General features: G+C 40.6%; 1 protein-coding gene across 1 annotated transcript; it reads left to right on the plus strand.

Annotated features, from left to right (window-relative positions):
* The first annotated feature begins 271 nt into the window (after nucleotides 1-271).
* LOC131444883 (uncharacterized protein C14orf132) lies at nucleotides 272-22,744 on the plus strand. Its single transcript, XM_058615585.1, has 2 exons — nucleotides 272-652; nucleotides 20,860-22,744. Exons 1-2 carry the CDS (start codon nucleotides 626-628, stop codon nucleotides 21,094-21,096), a joined length of 264 nt encoding a protein of 87 aa, XP_058471568.1. The 5' UTR covers nucleotides 272-625; the 3' UTR covers nucleotides 21,097-22,744.
* Nucleotides 22,745-23,603: the final 859 nt, after the last annotated feature.

Consider the following 23,603-nt stretch of genomic DNA (forward strand, 5'->3'; position numbering starts at 1 on the left):
TATTTCTCAAAAAACAAAAACAAACACACAAACAGATGCTTAGGTTTGTGATGGGAATGCTAATGCAGGAAGAAAGTAGGAATACAGACCCAAACCAAAAAAAGAGGAGAAGCAGAGACAGAATGAGAGAAGAACGAATTTGAGACACTGGCAGAGAAAAGAGAGACACAGTGAATAAATGAGGAAAGGAGAGAGAGGGAGAGAGAGAGAGTGACTTGCACCTCCTTTATTGTGACAGTCCAGCTCCACTGCCTCTCTCTCTCTCTCTCTCTCTCTCTCTCTCTCACCGCCTCGCATCCCCATCTCTTCATTTCTCATTCGGCTCTGCTCCTCTTCCTTATTTTTCTTTATTCCCCCTCATTTTCTTCACGTCTTGTTATTTTCACTCTTCTTCTTCTTCTTTCTTCGACATGCTCCTCACGTGACGTCCTCCAACAGCAGCTCCGCACAAAAGACGAGAAGAAAGAAAGAAACAAAGAAAGAAGGAAGGAAGGAAAGAAAGAAAGAGAGGCAGAAAAAAAACCCCAAAACAATAGACTGAGGCAAATGCTCTGTCGGGGAATATAAGAGGAAAAACACACGCGCACGTTTGCATCTGTGACTGAAGAGGCTGAGCAGCAACAACATGGATCTGTCGTTCATGGCCGCGCAGGTGAGTCATTTCTCTCACTCATTATTGGCTCATACCAACTTTTTTAGTGATGTCAACAATGTTGACCACAGAGTCAATGGGCGTGGCCGCGGTCAACAAGTTCCTTTGATTCATTAGAATAAAGATCATCGTCATGAGGGATAAAATAACGTTCATATTTCACCCATGTGGAAAGGAAACAATGCATATTTCCATAGGTATGATACAGTTGTAGTTGTGCTTTAGGTCATATTATATTATGATATAGTTGCACTTTCAAAGTTTCCTATGTTTTTTTTTTTATAGATCATATTTGACATGGACATACTGTTTTTATCCAAAAAAAACAAAAACATATTCAGTTTTTCTGGTTTCTTTGTTATACAGTAGTAAACATATAGAAAGTGTTCACATTTAGAGAAGCTAAAAACTAAAATGCCCAGATTGATCAGTCAATCAGCAACAAGTTGAGCAATAACATAATAATGTATGTGTTTGGATCATAAAAATCAAGGAGAAGCAGAAAGAAGATGGATATATATGAGCTGTCAGTGAGTTTTGAATAAGCCTGGTCTAAGAGACATTTGTCACAGCAGATATTTGTTGACATGAAATAGTAACAGAGTTGTTTTTAAAAAAAACAATGATTTTAAACTTTACCTGACAATGCTTTGGCCACATCTCCCAGCCCTACATCATCAGAACGACATTTTAATAGTGTTTTGTTTACTTTAATTACACCCATTGATTTAATTGACCGGGACATCTGTCCATCTGTCCCCCCCCCCCCCCCCCCCCCCCGTGCCTTTTCCATTTGAATGAAACGCCCAATTGATTTCGCTTTCATAGAGGACATGTGTTGCCACGCACTTGTTTTACAGCAGACACGTGGTTTGGTTTTATTAGGAGCTGAGGTCCTCTCCCCTCCTCTCGCTGTCTGGCTGCTTATGGTTTGTCTGGTGCCATCTGCTTTGCCATTTCGTGCGCAACTGCTATTAAAAGGATTGTTGCTGCCGCTGGCTTATTCTGTAGGCCAGACTGAGCCAAATGCTCCCAAAGTCTCTTCAAATCAAAGAGGCCTAAATAGAAAGGCATCGCAGGATGGGGTTGGACACATTTTGTCCAATATGTCCTGATTGAAAGAGAGATGGATCAATAACAGAAAGGTTGAAACCTAACCTGTATTCATTTGTTGTTTTGTTATTTGTAGGGTGTTGTTTTTGTAGCAGTGTGCAGGTGTCAGACACAGATGACGGAGGCAGAATATTCTCTATTTACTGGAGCTGCTGTGGGAACTAATACAATGTTTAAAACCACTAAGGTAGAGCAGTGAGAACTGTTGTAGAGGAACTGTATTCTGACCTCATATTTGTGCTTAAGTGCACAGCAATGCATGCTTTCAGTGAAAAAATTAAAAAAAAAAACATATAAAAAATACTACAAGAAGCAGACCAGAGAGGCTGTAACAATAGTGCATAAGAAAATAAGAAACCAAAGCTCAAACGTACAGACTGTGAAATCAGTTACAGTGTCATCTTTGTGTAACTATAACAATAAAACCCCATAGCAACACAGTAATTCATCTTGTAGACAAGCACGTAACATTTTGAGCTGCGGTGAAAGTTGATTTATTGATTTATTAATGACGGAAAATCAATAAAAGTAATACTAAAACTGTCGCTTTTTTAACAGCAACAGCTTTTTAACAATTATGAATATTTCCCCCTGTGATTTTTCTTTCTTCTAATAATGAGAGTGGATATGTTGGACTTGGACTGATAAAACAAGCTGTTTGGTGTCTGGAAAACTTCTGGACATTTTCCATTATTTGCAGGCGCACGGAGATCATTAATTTGATAATGGAGGGAACCACTGGCGGATTAATCAATAATGGAAACACTCATTAGTAGCAGCTCTTTTAATGCTACAGTCGTCAGGAGTAAAAATATAGAGTGTGTCAGTTAGCATTTACAGCTATGTTACATTAGTGAGCTTCAGGCGTTTTCTGCACACACAGACAGGCCAGCTTAGTTATGAAAAGGCTTCATTTTACCAGGCTAATTAAACTGTAACTGCTAATGTGCCAGTAGCAAACTGAAGCCAATCACTAGTTGCAGAATAAAATACCTCTTTGAGTGGAAGAAGTCATAACATGTCTTAAATTAAGCTCTGGTTTAGATCCACTTTAGAGCCAAATCTCATCACCACCATTTATTCAGTCTTGCTATCCAGTTCAAGTACAAAAAATAAAAAACGCATAAATTCTGAGATAAAAGGTCAGAATTCTGACTTTAATCTCAGAATTTTTATTTTTTTTTCTCAGAATTCTGTCTTTAATTTCAGAATACTGACTTTATTCTCAGAAATATGACTTAATCTCAGAATTCAATTCTGACTTTAATCTCAGAATTCAATTCTGACTTTAATCTCAGAATTTATTTTTTTAAATTTTTTTCAGAATTTATGCTGTTTTATCTTATTTTGTCTTTCTTTCAATAATTTGTTGTGGCCCTAATACATTAAATGCATTAGTGATATTCCCTGCAGGGATTACCTGAAGTTATGACAACATATGCAAGACAAATACACAGATTATGTGTGTGCCAGTTGTGACTGGTGATACAGTCCTTTGTTTTGTTGCATGTGTCACTCTTCTTTTTGCTCTAACGATTTTGTATAAGTCAAAACCAAAACATGCTAAGTAGTTTTCTGTAGAATAGTGTGAGTGCGTTTGTGTTTTTGGTGATTTGCCAGCAGTACCTCACTGCCTTGCAAGGGCATACTTCATTAGACTGAAATGGTTTTTATCTCCCAGCTTCACAAAAACATGGAATAAAAGTTGACTATCACCACGAAGCTTCTGAATACTTAGCTGCAGGCAATGAGGCAATTTCTACTTAATCATTTCAAACACAATAAATTTAAGATGAAAAAGCAGGTTCTTCAACAAATGGCGTGCTAAACCCAAAAAGTAGAAAGTATATTTTAGAAAAATAGGTTTTACCCATGTTGGTGCAACAGCTGACTTTGAATCCTATTATGTGCATCTTTGTGCAGGCTGTGACTTCTTACGTTTACTAGAATGTCAGAGTTTAAAGGCTTAAAAAGCCACTGTGTTCTTTTGGGTATTTACTGATGTTCAGGTCAAGTCTTCAGTGTTGGAGACAGACTCGAGAGCCAGCCTGGGCTTTTTGCCAGGTTCAGAGTCCGTTCATCTGACAGATCGGGTGACAATACCACAAACGACCTCTTTCTGACCCACTGGCATTTTTGTATATATATATAAGTCATATAGGCAACATTTGATCCAATGTGAGAGTAAATGGCACAAATGGAATGAGCTTTAAATGTCTCTGTCCTTTATCGTGATAGGCCATCAGCGTTTCTCATATGACTCGATTACTTATTCAGTGAAGCTGCGGCCCTGAGTCATTCTATTTGACAGGGTTGTCCATCACCTCTCATGTTCGAAAGCACAGACGAGAGTGAAAGGATGAGAATGGAGCGAGATGTTGACAGCCTAGGAGAGCCGTATTTATTTATCTGCAGCACCAACACCTCAGATCAGAGGCAGACAGGACTGGCTGATATACTTTTATTTAGTTCGCCGCCAAATGAGAGGACAAAGCAACCAGAATATTGAAAATATAAATCAGTGCCGGACTATTACAGCTGCCCTTTGATTATCAAGGTCAAAATAAAACAACTGGACCAAATGTATTGGGATACAAGTGGCATTAGATCAGTGAAAGACAGGGTTTCTGACTTGTGCGCATCATCACTCTATGATATGGAAATGAGAGTTGCACAGTTCACAAATGAGATTATTTTCCTATTAAACAGGTTTTTTGATAAAAAGCAGCCCCCACAAGGCCTATATCTAGACCATCTTTGCTCTCGATTGCATAAAAATTCAATTACATAATCGTGTTATCTCGCTGTGTACTCCTCACGCTGAGACTGTCCCTTTAAAAACAAGACTAACAACACACACAAAAAAAAACAACCCTCATGGTCTCTATAGGGGAGGCTTATTTGAAGAGTGTAATAATGGCACAGCAGCCTTTTCATCTCAAGGAGTTCATTTCCCCTCAGGTCTTTTGTCTGTTTTTTTTTTTGCAGCAATTGGTTTTATATGAAAGCTGTAGTTCTGAGATAGTGAAAACTTGTAACAGCCCAATTTTCTTCCCCTTCCCCTTTTATGACTGCTCTGCAGGGCCGTTAATGACTGTAGGAATAACAATCACCACAAATCAATTAGGAGAAGGTGTATGCACACGGAAAATCAATGCGTTAAACACACGAGAAGCAGGTGAATCAGTCTTTGTTAGGTCTCACTTCTATTTTTAGCAGCTTTCCGGGGGAGATCTATTTGAGGACTTGAAGCCTTTTAATCGCAGTGTCTTTCCGACTTTTGGTCTTATTTCAAGATGCAGCTGGAGACTTGCTTTTAATATCAAATCAACTACAGTGTCTCTAAATCATTTTAGTGTGTCTGTGTCACTGTGTGATTTCACACAACCAGCAGCAGCGTTCACAAACATTGACAGGCTGCGAGGGAGGCCGTCAGCAATGTGGAAAAGTCGACCCTGTGGCTGAGGAGAACATGCAGTAATGGAGATATAACCCTGCTTGACACGTCTCCATTAATAGGCGATTTTCACCGTCGGGTTGAAGGAGAGGTCAAGCTCCTCACAGCGGGGCCACTTCAGAGTTTACTCTCCGTTGATGGATGTACCTCATGCCGTGAGAACAGAACAATATAGAGCACACGGGAAGCGGGAGTGCTCAGAACACCGTGTGCACCGTTTGTGGCGCGCAGGCTTCCGCTATAAATATAATTATTTCTTCATCACTTTATTGGAACTTACTGTAGTGGAAACATGTATTTTCGGGACTAAAAACAGCAAGTTAAAGTGTCACGTATTAAGTGTGACCTCCGCCCTCACGCTTCAACAGCAGCACTTTTATTTTACGTTAATTAATGAAACACTGGAGATACAAGAATTGTGTTGCCCTATTGTATTGCTGGTAGAGGAAAAGAAAGACTAGAATTAAAGAAGAAGAAATCCGAGTCTATAAAAAGAAACGCTTTCAAAACTTGATGAGAGTCTGATCGCCTGCGGGTAAAAGCTGTAAAAAGCTATAATACAAAAGTTAGAAAACAAGAAAATATCATCCACCATAGCTACAAAAATAAAAAAGGCAATCCATGCACCAGCAGTCATTTCCAGGCGACATGTTTTTACCAGTTTTACAACCACACAAAAACACCGCGCGCACATATTAAACGGGAGGTACACTAGAAACTCTTTGCTCGTGGGCGTGTATCTGCGTCATAACCTCGTCTATGAATCCCTAAAGTTTCACAACAACTTCAGTTGTCTCTGTTTCTTGTGACTCTGGATCAAAATGTAAGGGACGACGACGAGGGACAGTGATGAATCTGCTAACCGCTAGCGCCGTTTTTAGCATTGAACGGAGCCAAGCTCTGGGAGGGGGCGGGCCAGTAGCTGACCAATCACAAGACAGAAACAGCTCGGCTGAGCGGAGAAGTAGACAGTAGACTCTTTCTGCAGAAACTAGGAGGTTCTGACCAAAAAAACAAGTTCATTTTTTGTAAGTAGACCTCCATAAGTCACATTTTTTGTGAGATAAGACCATTCTACCTGCCCTTTAAAGTCAGCGACTGTGCTGTGAATCCAGCTCAGAAAGAAGCTCATTCATGTCTTCATCAGTGTCAAGTGAATGGGACATAATGCGGACATGAATTTTCATCACTGAAGCTGTAGCTGTGCGCGGTTGGACGTGACTCCGCCCCTCCAGTGTCATGTTTGTACGGTAAACACAAACATCTCCCAGGTGTTTTGCACCTGAAGTGAGTGATTGCATATGGAAAGAAGTCCTGGGGAGAATGAAAGGGAGACTTAATGGAGTGTGACAACCCAGTATGAAGTAATAACATCTCTCCCTGATAGACCTAACCCCCTAACTGCACGCTGCTTCCCGTACAACTGTGATTGTGATATTCCACTGGCATCAATTATGCATCTCTACATAAATAATCCATTCTCCGCCCATCTTGAGATCATTTCTAAGCAGCACCACCCTTTGCATTAATACGTCTCTGAATAAAATTGAGCCATGATTTAGGGAAAACTTTGAATATTACCGTAGCCTGTTTGCCATAAATAAGCTCCACGCTGACATTTTTTTCTTTCGCCACTAAATCACGCATGCAAATCTCAATTCAGCCCATGAGCAGTCGCTGTGATGAAAAGGAAACAAGAGGTGGGAATCATGGAGAGCCACACAGTCGGCGGCTGCTTTGCTTTGGTGAAAGCCGGCAAAATGCTGAATGGCAGCAGCTGAGTACACACACTATACCACGAGGAGGCAGAGATGAATTATGATTAGAGTTATACATCACCATGACTGCCGTCATTTATCAGGATCATTATGCATTTTTTTTTTTTAAATCATTAGCATGTTAAATATAATGAAACTGCACAAGTGGGTTGTGTTGTGTTGTGTTGTGTTGTGAGTCTTCAATACAGTTTAATCAATTTATTTGTGGTTACAAACGGAAATCATGACCAAAGGAGGAACAGGACCCTGAGGTCATTGCACATAATGTACCTTCACTGCCCGAGACTGCCATTAGAATAATATAGTTCATTTAGTAAATTCTACATCTGCATCACTATATATGATGTATTGCTTATACATTGCTAGTCCTGTTACATTTTACACCACAGGCTTTAGCAGCCATTTTTTTGTCAGACAGCACTAGCCACGGTTTGGTTCATGATCCACATTACCTATGATGTGACCTTCTCAGTTTGGGTTCATGCAAATTTAATTCCCAGATGATGAAACAGGCGCTTACAGTCAGTTGCATTGCATAATGGGATCACTTGGATTGGTGGCGAGGCACAATAAAATCGCTTTTACACTGAAATTTGGAGGCTTTACCCAGGATTTTTTTGAACCTGGATGAAGCAGGTTGCGCGTTGCATCACGTGTCGGGGTCCTGTAGTATCTGACTTCACCATTGGGTGGCGGTAAAAGTTTGGACGCCAGGAATAGGACGCAAGAAGAAGAGAACGATGCTACAGCTCCCTCACACGTCACGCTCATCAGCTGAAAGGCCCGTCGGACAGGGGAGTCGGGGTGTCAGCCGGTTCGAGGGTTGGATGACTATCCTTGGCGACTACTTCTTCTGTTGTCGAAATGTTTTTTTCTGCGTGGTGAGCGGGGCTTAATACGCCACCTACTGGTGGGACGGAAATTCAGTTTGCGCACACACTGTCCAAGCACACCCAACGGGGTTTCAAAAACTGGGCATTGATGACACAAGTCGCGTCATGCGCACAAATGTTACAGCAGTCACTGTTTTGAGTATTTTATCTTGGTAAATCCTATAAAATTCAAGCAAATCCTGCGTTTTGATGAAACAGTTTGCTGAAATAAATGACAGTGATCACTCTTTGCTCCAAACAAGCCTTACTTTGTGCACAAAATATTGCATTGCTCATAAAAAATAGAGCAAAGGAAGAAGAAATAACGTGTCACACCTCCATTTGTGATCATTACATAGCTATTACAGGGCTGATGCCGAAAAGGATTGGTGTTTGCTCACCCGTGTGTGCCCAAAAAGAAAAAAGTTGTTCGTACACACACACACACACACACACACACACTCTCGCACACGTCTGAATGAGCTCACCTTGTGATGTGCAAGGCACAGAAATCTATTCATCTATAGCAGTGATTTATGGACTGAATGCCCTAAAGCGATACACTCTATATAGTGCACGCATGTGTGTGCGTGTCTGCAACTGAATAATTCTCATATCAATTGGGTTGTTATGTGTATGTCGTGTCACATGAATTATTAAGTAACATAAAAAACACGATTTTCCATCGATCCCTCGTACTGTACAGTACACACACACACACACAAATGTGAGGATTATGAATTGAAGACAGAGGATTTGGCCTGAACTATGAATTGTTTTCAAATCAAAGTTGCAAATTTGAAACATTGCAATTTGCAATGTTCTACATTTCATTATTCTATGCTTTTGAATAAATAGAAATTTGATTTAGCCAAATCCTTTCGCCCTACAACAGAAACCACGCAGAGTGAGGGAGCTCTCCTGAGCCGTCACGGTGTCTGAAAACACTGTACTCTGTACTGTAACTAGGCCAACATGGCACATGCGTGACAAATTCATAACGTCCACCCCCCCCCCACACCCACTCACACTCACGGGGGAAATGCATACAACAACCATTCATAAATGCTGATACCAACCTGCAGCAGTGACACACTGATGTCATTTAACCACAGTTGTGTGTGGGTTTTTATATATATATATATATATATATATATATAGCAACAATCTTTGTGCACTTTCCTTTCATGTGTGTTAAAATGTATGCTCTGGATGATTTAGAAATGGATAAGTGTAGGCTGCACCTGTGATTAGCTGACCACATGCAGCTGGGGCTAATTAGCTGAGGGAAACACAGCTGCGGCTGATTAACCTGCTGCCTGATATAAGGAGGTTCCCTGCTCAGTTTGGGTCTGTGTTGTCAGAGGGGGAAGATCTCTGAGGGTTTTGTGTGTCTGTAAAGCAAGTCAGTGGGGTTTAAGGTTGTTTGTTGTGACTTTTGTGCCTTTCTATCACTTTTGACAGACCTGGAGGATGAATGTCTTTCCACCGTCTTTTAGAACTGGGTTGTTTTTGTTCGTTTCCTTGAGTATTACCCCTACAATTTAGTGTTTGAAAGGAAACGTAACACCGTTTTAAATAAAATACTGACTTAAAACTTGTTTAGAAATAGTATGGGAGTGGGATAAAGGCTACAAGAACAGTGAAATACGGTCTCCTTCTCTAAGGGCTGTGAGAAAAGAATGATAAGTCATAAATAATTTCTTAGAATCAATTTTTTTTCTTGTATGGTGTCCCAACAACTGTTGTGTGATTGGACAGAGATTTGAAGTGGGCGTGGTAAAATACAGATATGTTGATTCCCACAAGGACTTCCCAGAACTAATTTCTCTGTTCTTGTACAGGCATTAACGTGATATTGACAGTTTGTGACAGCAGCGGACTATTACACAAGACCACAGAGAGGGGAACATAGTAGAATTGAGCACGTCTGACGGATTGAAACATCCTTAATCTATATTTGACAGGAGCGTTGGCACAAGCGCTGAAGCGTTAGCTGAGGGTTGCAGAACAGACTGTGCGTGACAGGGAGGCGAGGTTAATAATACATTGTACATATTCTGATATCTTGAATGTCCTGAACTTACAGTAAAACAGGAGAAAGTTGGCTGTTTTTGCCTCCTACTTCCTTTTAAAAAAGTTAGTGTATTTGGAAATGATACTTGCACAATCTCTAATAACCAATGTTAAATATGCACAATGTACATTCATGTGCCTGCGGTCTTGTGTACACACATGTACGGAATTATGTGCAAGTGTTTTTGAATAACGCCTCCTAACACTCCCATAAAGAATATTATGGTATGCAAGGAGTACATATCACTTTTATTTCTGTCTTCCACGGCTAATGAGACGGGACTTTAATGAAAGCAGTAAGAGATGTGTGAATACAAATTATCCAGAAGAAATGGAGAATTAGCCGTTTTAAGATGTAGCACATGCATTAGCACTAACAATCATACAGTCAACTATAAAGCCTCTGCATGGATCACTGCTTCAGAATTACATCTTGAAAATAAATGAAGAGTTAAGTGTAGATGGAGCGGGGAGATGTGATATAGGAGCGAGGAGGAGGGGGGCGTTGAGATGTTCTACCTCTCGAGGAGTTGACTTCTCGGGCCACAAGAGATCAGAAGTGAATATTTCAGCTTGTGAGAGCCAGGAGGGAAATGATTTGAGACCAGCCACGAGGAGGTCAGAGGAGAGGGAGAGTTAGAAGAGACAGCAGAGTGAAGTCTGGCATGCTGGGATTATGACCCGCGGCGGGCTTGAGGGACATGAAGGCGATCTCTTCAGCCTCTTCTCAGCCTCTTAGGGTTTTGAAGCGAGAGGACTGACATGAGGTGAATGTGAGGAGACGGAAGTCAAGGCGAGATGCAAAGTGCTTTTGTTTTTTCCCCTTATAGCTCCATAGGAGTATTGTGATGACATTAATAGAGCTTCACCCAACAGGACCCTTGCGTCTTTACCAATACTAAACCAAAGGATATATTTATATTTTGGAGATGCTGCAAATGTGTGCTGGTCATGTGGAACGTTCGCTCCTGTAGCTATGAAAGTGATTAGTTCGGGAAGCACATTCCTGTGCTGAAAGTCCCTTTCGCTGCATGTCTGCCCCGCGAGCGACCACTAAATTAACTTTTTGAACTTAATATTTTAGGTTTCTTCCTTTCGAAGGAGAAATAACCGCAGGTGAAACATTAAACACGAACACATCAACAGAGTGTGTCTTTCAAGTTTTTGGTCGACTTAATGTGACCCCGACTGTCTGCTTACTTTAGTTTTATATGGTTTTCATTTTACAATGTTTCACTTATCCGTTTAGCCAGAGGCAGGTCAGAGAGCTGAGACTTTTAATCAATTATAAGTAAGGTATGTTATAACTTACTTAAAGGTCCAGTGTGTACATATTGGAGAGTTTAATGGCAGAAACTGAATTGAATTTGTTCAGTGCACAATCACTATAATTTGGTTTTTAGTAGCTGTAGAATAAATATGTGGTTCAGGCAAGGAGCTGTTATTTCTGGAGGCTGCCTTCTTGCTGACATGAGGGGAAAAATGTCTCTGCCTAATACAATCATAAACAAATGAAGAAGGAGGAAATGGCAGAGAATGGGAGCTACATTCAGATTACCAGGCTGAAGTGACTTGGGGTGCATTCACACCAGCCCTTCCAATTGAATACTAGTTTGTTTGCTCAGAGAGTCACTCTATAAGCATATGTATGTTCTCATAAAACAAAATAAAAAAAGACTAATAGGATTTGACGCAGCTCCATGTTTTGCTCTTATGTGGCAGAAACAGAAGTTGTCCTGCATTAACCAACAGATGAGCGAGTTTTCTTGTTCATGGTTTGTCTTTTCTTCTCCTTATAATTATTGATGCAGTGCCACCTCAGGCGAGGAGGGGAATACGTTATTCAAAAGGGTTCGTCTCGTTTCTCTAAAGTGCAAAAGTGAACACTATTCCCCAATCGTACCGAGTCTAGCGGACTATTAGGTGTGAAAACGACCTCATATCTGCTTCTTTTTTTTAGTTGATGTGACTCCGATCATTTCATGGCTGTGACAACACACTAATGCAATTATTGGAGCGTCACCCTCACTATATCTCACTCTCTCAAATTAGCTGCCAGAGGTTCTACACCAAACTGTCTCAAAAATGTTGATTTATGTTGTTAACGTGTGCAAAAATCCATTTGTTTGCATGAGTGCAGTTCGAGAGGGCAGACGCATTCAAATGCAAGACGCTTACAAGTAGTAGTTACGAATGTGGACGGTCAAATCTGATCTGATGCACTTGGGAAAGGGAGGGGTGAGCACACACGCTGGGTTTGACATAACCTTAACCTAATTCTAACTCAAAACCAGGTCTTAATCCTCAAACCGTTAAAGCTGTGTGGATCAGCCAAAATCTCCACAAATATAGGTCACTAAGACATGTACGTACACACACAGAATGTCTAAATAGAGCATTAACGACATATGTCACACCTTTTCTCGTATGTGATTGTTTGTGTGTGTCTTGGCACAAGGGGGCGCTCACTTGAAAATCTTCCCGTGGGGCCCGTCACGCTGTAACTATCGGCCGCCACTGAAGAAGTGACATGTGACTCCACTGGGTGTGTTTTGAGTGAAATTGCTCACAATGAAAAATACATGAGGAACACATGAAGAGTCTCTGCCATGTGTGTGTGTGTGTGTGTGTGTGTGTGTGTGTGTGTTATTGCACCACAGCAAGAAACCTCCCAGCCGCCTTAGCATGACATGTTCTTGGGTGTAAACCCTGCCATACGACACATGCTGCACATAATCCAGTCTATACATATTTAAAATGAATGCTGGTATTAATAATAAACAACTGTTGGCTCGGGCGAAAAGGGCATTTTTTTATCTGGGCATAAAAGTAGCGTAGGTGGATTTATCAAGTTAAAATATTCTAAAATAAAAGGTTTCGGCATATGTTGGTGTCAGTTGTGTTTAGCTCGTCCATAAATGGTGGTCTGAGTTCCTTTAATTCTCAGATTTTGGCAGTAAATTGGGATGCATTTATGTCATGTTAAATAAAATAGACTTCACTTCAGGATGCATAATTCCTTTTAACTCTCCAGCATCACTTTATCCTCATCCTCTGTAAGAGTCCCAAACATGGCAGGTGTCATGTTTAATTTCAGGTTTCTTTCTTTGTTCCCACTTGACTCCTTGCAGCTTAAGGAGTCTCAAACCAAAGCTACAGTCTCAAACGTGCATGCTGTGTATCAGGGGGGAGAAAAGACAACGGCACAAAATCAGTGAGGGACTTTTGTCCTTCACTTTCTCCCATCAATCAAAATTAATTTACTTTGAATCATCTGATTCTGGCTCTCACTTCTCATCTGGCAGGAGAACAAGTCCTCCTTTGTTTCGAAATGGATTTTAATGTTTCATTGCAGTGAATTTCATCACATATTTAAAGTCAAGCCACAGCTAAATGTGGTAGCAGCATATATCATTGAGTAGCAATCCCAGATGTAAACATGCATTATTTCATTTCTTTGTTTCCCCCTGTTAAACCCTTTTATTCTATTTTTTATACTGTTATGAAAAACAAAAATCGAGCATTTAGGATTTTTGCCATAAACGTTCTCCAGAAGGTGCGGATTTGAGACTGAGCTAACACACTGACCAGGGGTGTCAAGCGCAAATAACTTAGGCATGCACTTGTTCAATTGAGTTATAAGATTTATTGAAACATGCCGCTTGGCTGCAGAGACGAGGAAAATCAATGAAAGCTCAGCTGTAAATCTGAGCAGCAGGAATCGGGCTCGAAACTCCACGTCTCGACCCTTTTCTCTGCAGATGAACAAGCCTCCTTAAAACCTTTGGTAAATTGCTCTTGAGATTTAAGGCATGTCTTGGTCAACGTACTGCGATATACATCACACATGTACAGGCCAAATCTGTTGTTTTCACTAAGTGGATGCTATTAAATGGAGGGCAATGGCTGTGTTTGTTTGTTTTTTTTTCCTGCAGACCACAACACATCAGAGATTAAACATTGGATCCGTTTTCAATACTGTAATCTAATACTTCCCTGATCTGTTGGGTCATGAACTGCATGCGCTTAATATTGTATAAAAGTGACAGCTCTTATTTTTCCTTTTAAACAGACATTTCTTCCCTTAAATTTTTTTTTTTTTTAATCAGGACAAAAGTGCACTTTAGGCGTGCACTTTTTTAACCTTCAAATGTTGTAATGATACAGTTTTACATTGTGTAGTAAGCCTACCTGGTAGAGTCACTGTGTCCACTTCTGCATATTATACACTAGCAACTTATTTAGGTATTATCCACAGTGCCTGGTGAAGTTTACTGCTATAGAGAACTTCAAGATTCACTCAGTTAAGGTCTGTTGTTGGAGCTACTGTTGTCTTTCTACCATCTTAAACCGGTCCAGTCATTCACCTCTGACCTCTGGCATGAGAGGTCAACTGAATTTACAATATAAACACAGATCTCTTTAGTCACCACACACACTAGCGCCTCCGCAATTTCCCCCCACCGACTCTTTTCTGGGAGGACGGCTTTTTATCTCCCCCGTCACCTCCCGTCACCGCATCCGGTGCGTCAGTGCCTGGGGAGAACAGAGATTAGGCAAGAGGCGGGAGCACTCACTCCTGTCCCAAATGTCCCAAACCACAATTTTGTGCATAGTAACGGCTTTGACGCATAGTTTGAACCTCAACACGACGCCATAGCCACATCTACATACCTAAATACACTGTGCTGCAGCCATGTCATTGGCTGATTAGATATTTGCCATAATGTGCCGTTGGTATAAAACGTGTGTTTCCCTCCATGGTATAGACATTCTGACATTAACAGCACAATGATCACATCAACGGTGGCTTTGTTCCTGTGAGCTATAGCATTCGCTCCCTGAAACCGAGGCAGAGAAATCATGAATTTGATTGTTTATACCTGCGCTTTTCCAGCCTGTGTATTTCTCTCCCCGCGCAAAGACGCCGCACACCTGTCAGTGATGACGCAACACTGGCTAATCACAGTAAATGTAACCACCTGTAGCAGCACAGTGATGATGATTGAAGCAGTGAGAGGCCTCGTCAGAACATCTGTCACATCTGTGTACACACACTGCTTTCAGCTCTCAGACAAAAAGCCAAAAGCCCTGTCGGGACACGGCTTTCTCCTGTCATTTTGTCACAGGTGAAATTGATGATGGCTGCATTCCATTTAGGTGCCTTGTTGTCAGGTTTCTATCGCGGTTCACTGGGACACTTGAATAGAGCAGAGCATCTGGAGTCGTTTTGAGAGTGACGCATTTTCGTGGCTCAAAGGCAATTCACTGACAAGTGTGATAACCATCAAACTGTAATAATCATCTCTGTCAGTAAAGTCTGTATGAGTGACATAAAAAGAATGGAGAAAACTAGAGCTGAAACAATTAACCGATTACTAAATGAATCGACAACTCTATTGATAAGCGATGAATCCAGATTTCCGATTGTTTAAGCTTCTTAAATGTGGATATTTAAAGTTAATCATTTTGGTTTGTGGACAAAACAAGACATTTGAGAACATCATCATTTCCAGGTTTGACGAACACCGATCAACATTTTTTAAGTTGTTATCATATTTTATGGACCAAGCGATTAATCGATTATGAAAATAATCGTTAGTTGCAGCTCTAGAGAAAACTCTATTTTACCCCCAACATGCATGAGCCAGATTATTTCCTAATAGTGAATAGTATTGATGACAAATGCAGTAAGGACAAATTGTGTTAACACAAATGTGAAATGCTATAAAGACCTAGGAGTTCTTTCAGTTCCTAAAGTTTTGTTTGTTTGAGTCTAAATCAATCAATTGATCTTGGCATCCTAACAGATGGTGTTAAACACCAACGTCAGATAAGATCATGCAAATCTCCAAAATGCATTTTGTGAAACCTGTCGAGGCAGAAGTCAACAGAGCAGACGCGGCTGTGTGTCGGTGTTTACATCCACTGTGCGTGCGTGCACCTTGGAGTTTGTTCTGCACGAGGACATTGGTATCGACTTTGATTTGAAACTGACCTCATATTGTCCCCATGTGCAGAGAACCAACTCGTTCTGTCTGATTTCGTCTCGGCGGCCCATGCTCGAGTGCCTCTGTAGTTAGGTACATGTTTTGACTTCTCCTCTCTCCAAAGACATTTATTTGGGTTTTGCTTGTTTGTTTTCCGAAGCCATTTTTTTTTGCTGAGCAGTCACTGGTGGTGACATCCCACGGGAGGCAATTACAGTCCATTGTATTTCACAATTACTATGATCATGAGTGTGGGATGGCTAAGCAGCTGGGGCGACTACATCAAAGCTGTGAGAGCAGAGCAGGTAGAGTTTGTAAGTGTCATCTGACACCATGGTTAGGGCTTTCACTGCGTGGGGTTTTTGTACAGGTGAGGCCATCACTCAGAGCCGAGAAGGCGGGAATTATGCAACTCGGGAGATTTTGCCAGTGGTGTGGAAGAAAGTTAGTTTTTTGCTGTTCCTGATCCATGAATATCTTTCACATTTAACAGTTGTCAGTGATGTAATCTACAGAGGACATTGTTAAAGTGAGATTATGTATATATCTATATATATATATCTATATCTATCTATCTATATATATATATATATATATATATATATATATATATATATATATATATATATATATATATATATATATATATACACATCCTTCTCAAATATAATCTACGTATTATCCATTACCCTCAATTGTTAAATATATTGGTAATATCCCAGAATATAACCACACCATGCCAGTTAACATCTTTTTTTCCCCCATTTTCAGTTGGCAGCCACATTAAATGATCTTTTTTAATATCTCTGTGATCGCCCCCTTTAATGTGTGCAATGACAACACCTGTTGTTTTGACTTAATTTGATGAACATCTGTCCTTTACCCAAAGGTAACTGTGAGGTGCTGAGTGAAAATAGTTGATTTGCCCTACAACTGACTGGAAGATAGCTGTGTGTGTATATCATTTGTTTATAAAAAAATAAAATGTGTATATATAGAGTAAGACAGTGTGGAGCATCCACAGAAGGGGGTTAAGACTATTCAAATGCTCTTCCACTGAGGTTTTGCTCTTCAGTGTCTGCATGGAATCTCCCCAGGCTACTGCGGCTTCCAGCCTCCAGTCCAAAGACGGAGAGAGTGAGTTGAAGTTGCACATTGGTGTGAATGCAAGTGTGAATGGTCGTCTCTGTAAATTGGTCCTGTGAGAGGTTGGTAACCTGTCAAGGATGTAGCGTTTCTCTCGCCCAGTGTCAGCTGGGATTCATGGTTATGTTCCATTTTACATCACAGATGATGTCAGAACCGGGGGGTGATGCCAATCCCCGAGGTGACCACGTTTTTAGATGAGAGGTCGAGAAAAAGAACATGGACACAAATGTATTTTGGGCGGTTAAATTAGATTCCAGTCATCGTACACATGGACATGGACATTTTTAGAGAGCTTTAAGCTTTTCATTCGTCCATACATACATTTTAAAAGAAGTAATAAAATAAGAATAAGAAATATAAATGACAAACAGGGTATTTATATGAGGACAAGGACGTTACAATAAACTCCAACTTTTGGATACAGCTGGAATGCAGCAGAACTCCACCCTCACGTCAAAAGGGGAAGCAGGGTAGACGATGAGATACGATGCCAAGAAGTTAAATTTACTTATGAAAAAGAAAAGAATGAATTCACTCTTGTTCACATTTGAAACAAGAAGCCAAATGGTTCACATTGCCATTGAAACATGTTTTTTTGGAATAAATTTGAAAGTTACAGAGAGTCCTTTTCATTTTTTACAAGGGGAATACATTAGGTGTTTATGTATTAAATGTAACCACTATGATGTAAAGTTAATGTAATATTTACAGTCTTTAGGAAACTTCAATTAGAGGCACAACTTTATTACAGAACTCACTCATCCATGTCCACCAACAAGTACGGGATTCCCGGCAGCGGTGCTTAAGGGATGACCCTCATTTCCCATATACAGTCTATAAGTGCTCACATGCTTTGGGACACTCCTCCTCTTTCCTGAGGTCTCTATTTCCCTCTGTTGCATTAACGCTCAACTGCTTGCTTTCAATAAACTCAAGTGCACGATCCACCGGGGAATTGTGGGAAACAGATGGATGGGGGAGCATCCTAGGAAAAGGTATGATATGACGTATATTTGCACAGATGTGTGTGTATATATGTATATATATATATATATATATATATATAATACTGTACATGTGCACACCATCTCTTCCAACTAAACTGGAGCAATCAAATATTTAGATTCAGGCTTACTGGGTGTATTTTTGCACACACTCTCCCAGAATCCCATTTGACATGATACATTTACCCATTTCTGCAAAAGTCTTGCTCCTTTAGACGGTAAGTTATTTATATTTTTTTTAAAAAGGGAAAACATAAACCTGAAGAATTTAATGAGGTTTGGGAGCTTGAGTGAACATCAGACTGAGCATTACATTAGGCAGGGTTTCACTTTGATTATACAAAAATTAGTCACGGCCAGCTGCGAGCAAGTCCTTTTATTGGACAAGAGGCGTTCCATGAGTGCTGATGTATAGTAGTAGGTATTCCTCATAACCATTAATTACTATCCACCTACACAGCCTCAGGCACGCAGATATCCACCGATATCACATAAATATGTCACATCAACTTTATTTAAAGGCACAGGTATTAAACAAGAAAATGAATAAAAAGATAAAAGTAAAACAGTAATATGCCAGAAAATAGTGCTCCATCATGAACTAACTGTGAAGTGATAGTAAATAAGCTGTAAAGCTATATAGTAAGCTATATTGTCATATACATGGAGTTGTCTGCTGTGAATGTACAGTCAAATACTGTGTCCGTAATACGTGTAATAAACTCAACATGGAAATGAATCATTTGAAAGTAAGAAAATTCTCATGCAAATCAGCGCATACAGTTGTATGTGTGGATGTTTATATCCCTGAGTTTGCACCGACGTGTCTTTTCATTGAGCGCGTTAAGCCTACATGTAACAAACGGGCATATTGGGGAGAATAAATGTTAAAATGGATGAATAGTCCGTATGAGACGCTACAGCAGGCGGAATCAGCAGTTATGGTGACTGAGTGGGCACCGGGGGGGGCAGGGCAGGGAGACCCAGGTTGGTGGACCTCATGCATGCATGCCTGTCTGCCTCCATCATGTTCATGTGAACAGCAGGCACTCCACAGGGTGTGTCATGACATTATTTACCACCAGGGGCCAATGAGAGAGAAGCAGCAGCGAAAATGTTTACTAAACAGTGTTTTTTTACCGCGTGTGTGTGTATATATATATATGTGTGTGTGTGTGGGGGGGGGGGGGGGGGGAGCAGCAGTGAAGGTGAGCACACGAGCATACAAATGAAAATGTCTGTATGTGAGAGCTCGTCATCCCTCTGAGGTATTTTTAGCATTGTTTTTTTCAGCAGAGTCTGTGTTCTCCAGTCAAAGCGTGGGTACGCGTCTCTCAGGTCATTCCTCAATCATATACCCCTCCATGGAGTCGCACGTAAAGCACACCCAGAGCATTCACTTCCTTATGCTCTAATGGCTATCCCTCGCAGTGCTCTTATTGTCCCAAGCAATACATCATTTTCACTTGCCACATCTGAAATATTCATTCCATGTTAATCAAGCACTCTTACCACACATGCACACGGCCGTGTGTGAGTCAGGAGTGGCTCCCTTCCCGTCTGTGGAGGAAACCTCATAACTACGACGTACTAATGTCCTTGAGACGAAGTTACCTCTTATTTCCTCTAACATGGCACTCACACTTGCTAACGCATGACCAACAGGAACTAATCCCTCATCAGGACTGTCAGGAAAGGCCCGATTTTAAGGCGACTCAGTCTCATTGCAACTGTAGTAAATAATAATTATGTTTTTCTTATTTTGCAGAAATCTTTGTTAAACCTACAGTGTGTAAGTCTTAAATAAACCAGCTCCACAAAACTCTCTCTAAGTTGCAGGAAATGTGTTCAATTAAATAAAAAAAATTTTTTCTTTTCTCTCACAGACCTGCTCAGGTTGTGTATGCACTTAAAACACTATAGTACATCCCATAAGAAACAATATAGAGAACTATAGAGCCATGAAATGAAGCCTCACTATTTCTGTCCCCGACGTGAATGCGGTTTCTTAGGCCTCTAAGCTTTGCAGCAGGGAATGCAATTATGGTGCCGAGAGAAAATTGGTCTGGTGGAAATAAAACAAAATCTTTTGATGTAAACTGCAGTTTGAAAATGAGCTGAAACAGAGGGGATATAAAGACACTTTTTTAAAAAGGCTTCCTCAGTGAAGTAAGTAATGATGAAGAGCCACCAGGGGTTTGAATGGAGGCCTATGGAAAACAAGTCTATATCTCTCACTTCTAATGTCAAATAAAACATTTTGGGGATGAGTTTTCAGTAGAAATTAGTGTTAATTTTGTAAATGATGTTCTCATTTAGGGGGCCACACAGCAGGATAGTGGTGAGCTCTGTTGACCTGGTCCGATCAAGTCCATACTTTCCTTGTGGCGTTTGCATGTTCTCCAATGTGCGTGTTGGGTTTTTCTCTGCGTTCCTCCTCCAAAAACATGCAGGCAGAGGTCAACTGGACACTCTAAACGGACAGTAGTTGTGACCCCCACCCCATGCCAGCTCCCCGCAACTCTCATATGCAGGATAAAGTGAAAGACTGTTCCCATTTAGAGGAAAATAGATGAAAAAGTACATCACATATGGGTGGACCCCAGTGGGATTGACAGCTGGTATCATCCAATAGGAGCCTCGTTGCAGGCGAAACCATATGAATAGCAAAAGATCATATACAATTCATCTTCTAATACTTTATTTTAAACATATGTTGTCTACAAATGATGACAATTTCAAACTTTGCTTCACCTCTGCCCTCATAGATCCCAGTCATGACGGGAGCTTTCATGGACTCCTCGCCCAACGACGACTACAGCGGCGAGCACTCGCTGTTCAACTCGTCCGCCAGCGTCCACGCCGCCGCCTCGGCCGCCTCGGTTCACGGGCAGCAGGACGAGTCGCAGCCCATGTCCAGCGACGCCATCTGGCTCTGGATCGCCATCGTTGCCACCATTGGAAACATCGTGGTGGTGGGCGTCGTCTACGCCTGCACTTTCTGATGAGCAAAGACGTGTGGTGACAAAGACAGACTCTATCTGGATCTCTGGAGAAACTGAGTGAGGCCTCACTTTGCCGATACACGTGCTCTCTCACTCTGTCTCTTTCTCTGTCTCTCTCAGTTTTGGGCCCCGAGGGTGTGTAAGTTGTGATACTAAAGAATGACATATAGACGCTCATATTTCTTCATCTGAGGAAAAGACTGGAACTTGGCTACATTTGTAGTCAACAGCAGGAAGTTTGAGAAGAAGAAGCTTCTTTTTTTTCTGTGTGTGTGTGTGTGTGTGATAGCTCTTAGACACGCCATCCTAAGTTTGTTTCCATGTTTTTAGACAACAGCCTTACTTGAAATGCAGAGAGAAGAATGGAGATTAAATAGAGCTTAAGATTCAGGTTGATCCACACACACACACACACACACACACACACCAGGCAGTTGCAAAGCAGTGCTGTTTAATTATGCGGCTGAACAGAGTTGGTGTTTGTTAAAAAATTAAAATAAAAGTTTATTTTTCGTGTTAGGGAAACCCTTAGGGTGAGGACGTACGGACTCATTTAAGGACAAAACATACTATGGACACAGACCATTAGTGTTTATGGTATGTTTTCTGAACAATGGTTCACACAGTCACATTCGTGGGGGTTGAAATGATCCCTTTTCAATATATACAGTAATATTCACTATGCAGGGATCATCCGAAAGTCAAATTATAAATGTCATGGTGGGTTCACTTATGTTTAAATCTTATCTACAAGTGAATAGACATTGAAGCACAACTTCTTAACGTATTCACTGCATTTGTTTTTGTCATTATTTAGAAATGTCGTATGTCAACTGCAGAAGATACGATTCCCCAGTGTTGCAGATTATGTCCGGGCAGACGAGGGGGAAAGTGGTTTACCGTCTGTTTCCAAAAGTAACGTAACACTGACCCGGTCTCTCGTGAAGTTTGTGATGAATGTGTACCAATGTGAGTCGGAAGTGATGATTATTCCGTAAATTAGATTTGTGTTACTGTGGAGGCTGGAGGCAGCTGTCTCCATGGCAACTAATACTCGCCCTAATTGGGAACAATAGCATTACTTTCCGTCTCAAACTTAAAGCCGCAGCTACACGTGCAATTACACTGTTTCAAAGAGAAAACTATACATGGCACTGCGTTTATACATCCTTTATTGCTTGTAGAAATTGCCTTTAAGTCTGCTAAGTGATGTTCAAGCTTTGCTGACTGTTTATCCCTCCCTGTTTTTTTTTTTTTTTTAAACATGGACTACAAAAGTGAATAAAACAATATTGTTTTGTTTTTTTTCCCATATGTGCATTCGAAGACAGCAAATTGTTTTTCTGTTAATTACTTTCTGGTCTTCATATTCAGACAACACTGAGAGAGGGGGGAGTTGTTTATTTCATTTTCTTTGCGATTAATATTTCTCCTGGGATTTCGAAGTCTCCGTTATTGTGCTTTAGATTAAAGAATACAAACCTGTGTTTATAATTGTTCATACACTGTAACAAACAAATACTGTATCAACTGTACCATGGAAACCAGACGTGCACTAATCTCTTGTTATTATGAGTGTTCATATACGATGTTCAAAGGAGGACATTTAAAGCCTGATATTTTTTAATAAATGGTTGATGTAGAAACATTTGAACCTGTTGTAAACCACATGCACACAACCACTATTCATGTTTCTGTTTTAATGCACCTTGTTTGTCCCCCTCTGTTGAAAGGAGTCTTTCATGTTCACTGAACCAGTTCACCAGGACTGAACGTGTCAAACAGTGGTGGCTAAATGGAAACCTTTGGCCTTCTTGCCGTCACTGGTCGATGATGCTAGAAAGTTCTTTTGTTAGTCTGTCGATGCTCAACCCACTGGCAAACGTCACCAGTGGCTGCTGAGCCATCAGGTGAGATTGATGACACCATCTGTCATTCTGACACAGGCTCAGGTTGTTTAGGAACAACCTAGATTCAATCCTCTGTGGCCCATCCACTCCCAACCCACCACTGTCTATATATAAAAAAAGCTTACATTAGAGTAGAGTTCATTTACCCCGTCGTTGTAAATCCATCAGATGTATAAAGTACTAGAGACCAAGACTTGAGTAAAAGTACAAGTACTCAGTAGAAGTTGAAATGTTCTTTAAGCACCAGTGGAAGTACTAAAGTATTCTAAAAAATGTTGTACTCAAGTATAGTAGCTTATTTTAAAATGTACTACTCAAGTACTGAAAGTAAAATATGATTTATATTTGGCAACAGTAAGCTATATATGTCATAAAGACATAAAGATTGACATAGACTCGATGATAGCCAGCTAGTTAACGTTAGCTAGCTGCTAAGTGAGCATGTCAGGAACCGCGGGTAGCTAGCTACTTAGCTAGCGCTTACTGATAGCTCAAGCTGGTGTGCCACTTGTGTGTTATATTTGTAACTTGATATGTTTTAGTACTTAAGTACAATAGTGAAGTAGTTCTACTTCCTTACTATATATCTCTAAGTGT

Source organism: Solea solea, chromosome 18, assembly GCF_958295425.1.
Source record: "Solea solea chromosome 18, fSolSol10.1, whole genome shotgun sequence".
NCBI classification, from domain to species: domain Eukaryota; kingdom Metazoa; phylum Chordata; class Actinopteri; order Pleuronectiformes; family Soleidae; genus Solea; species Solea solea.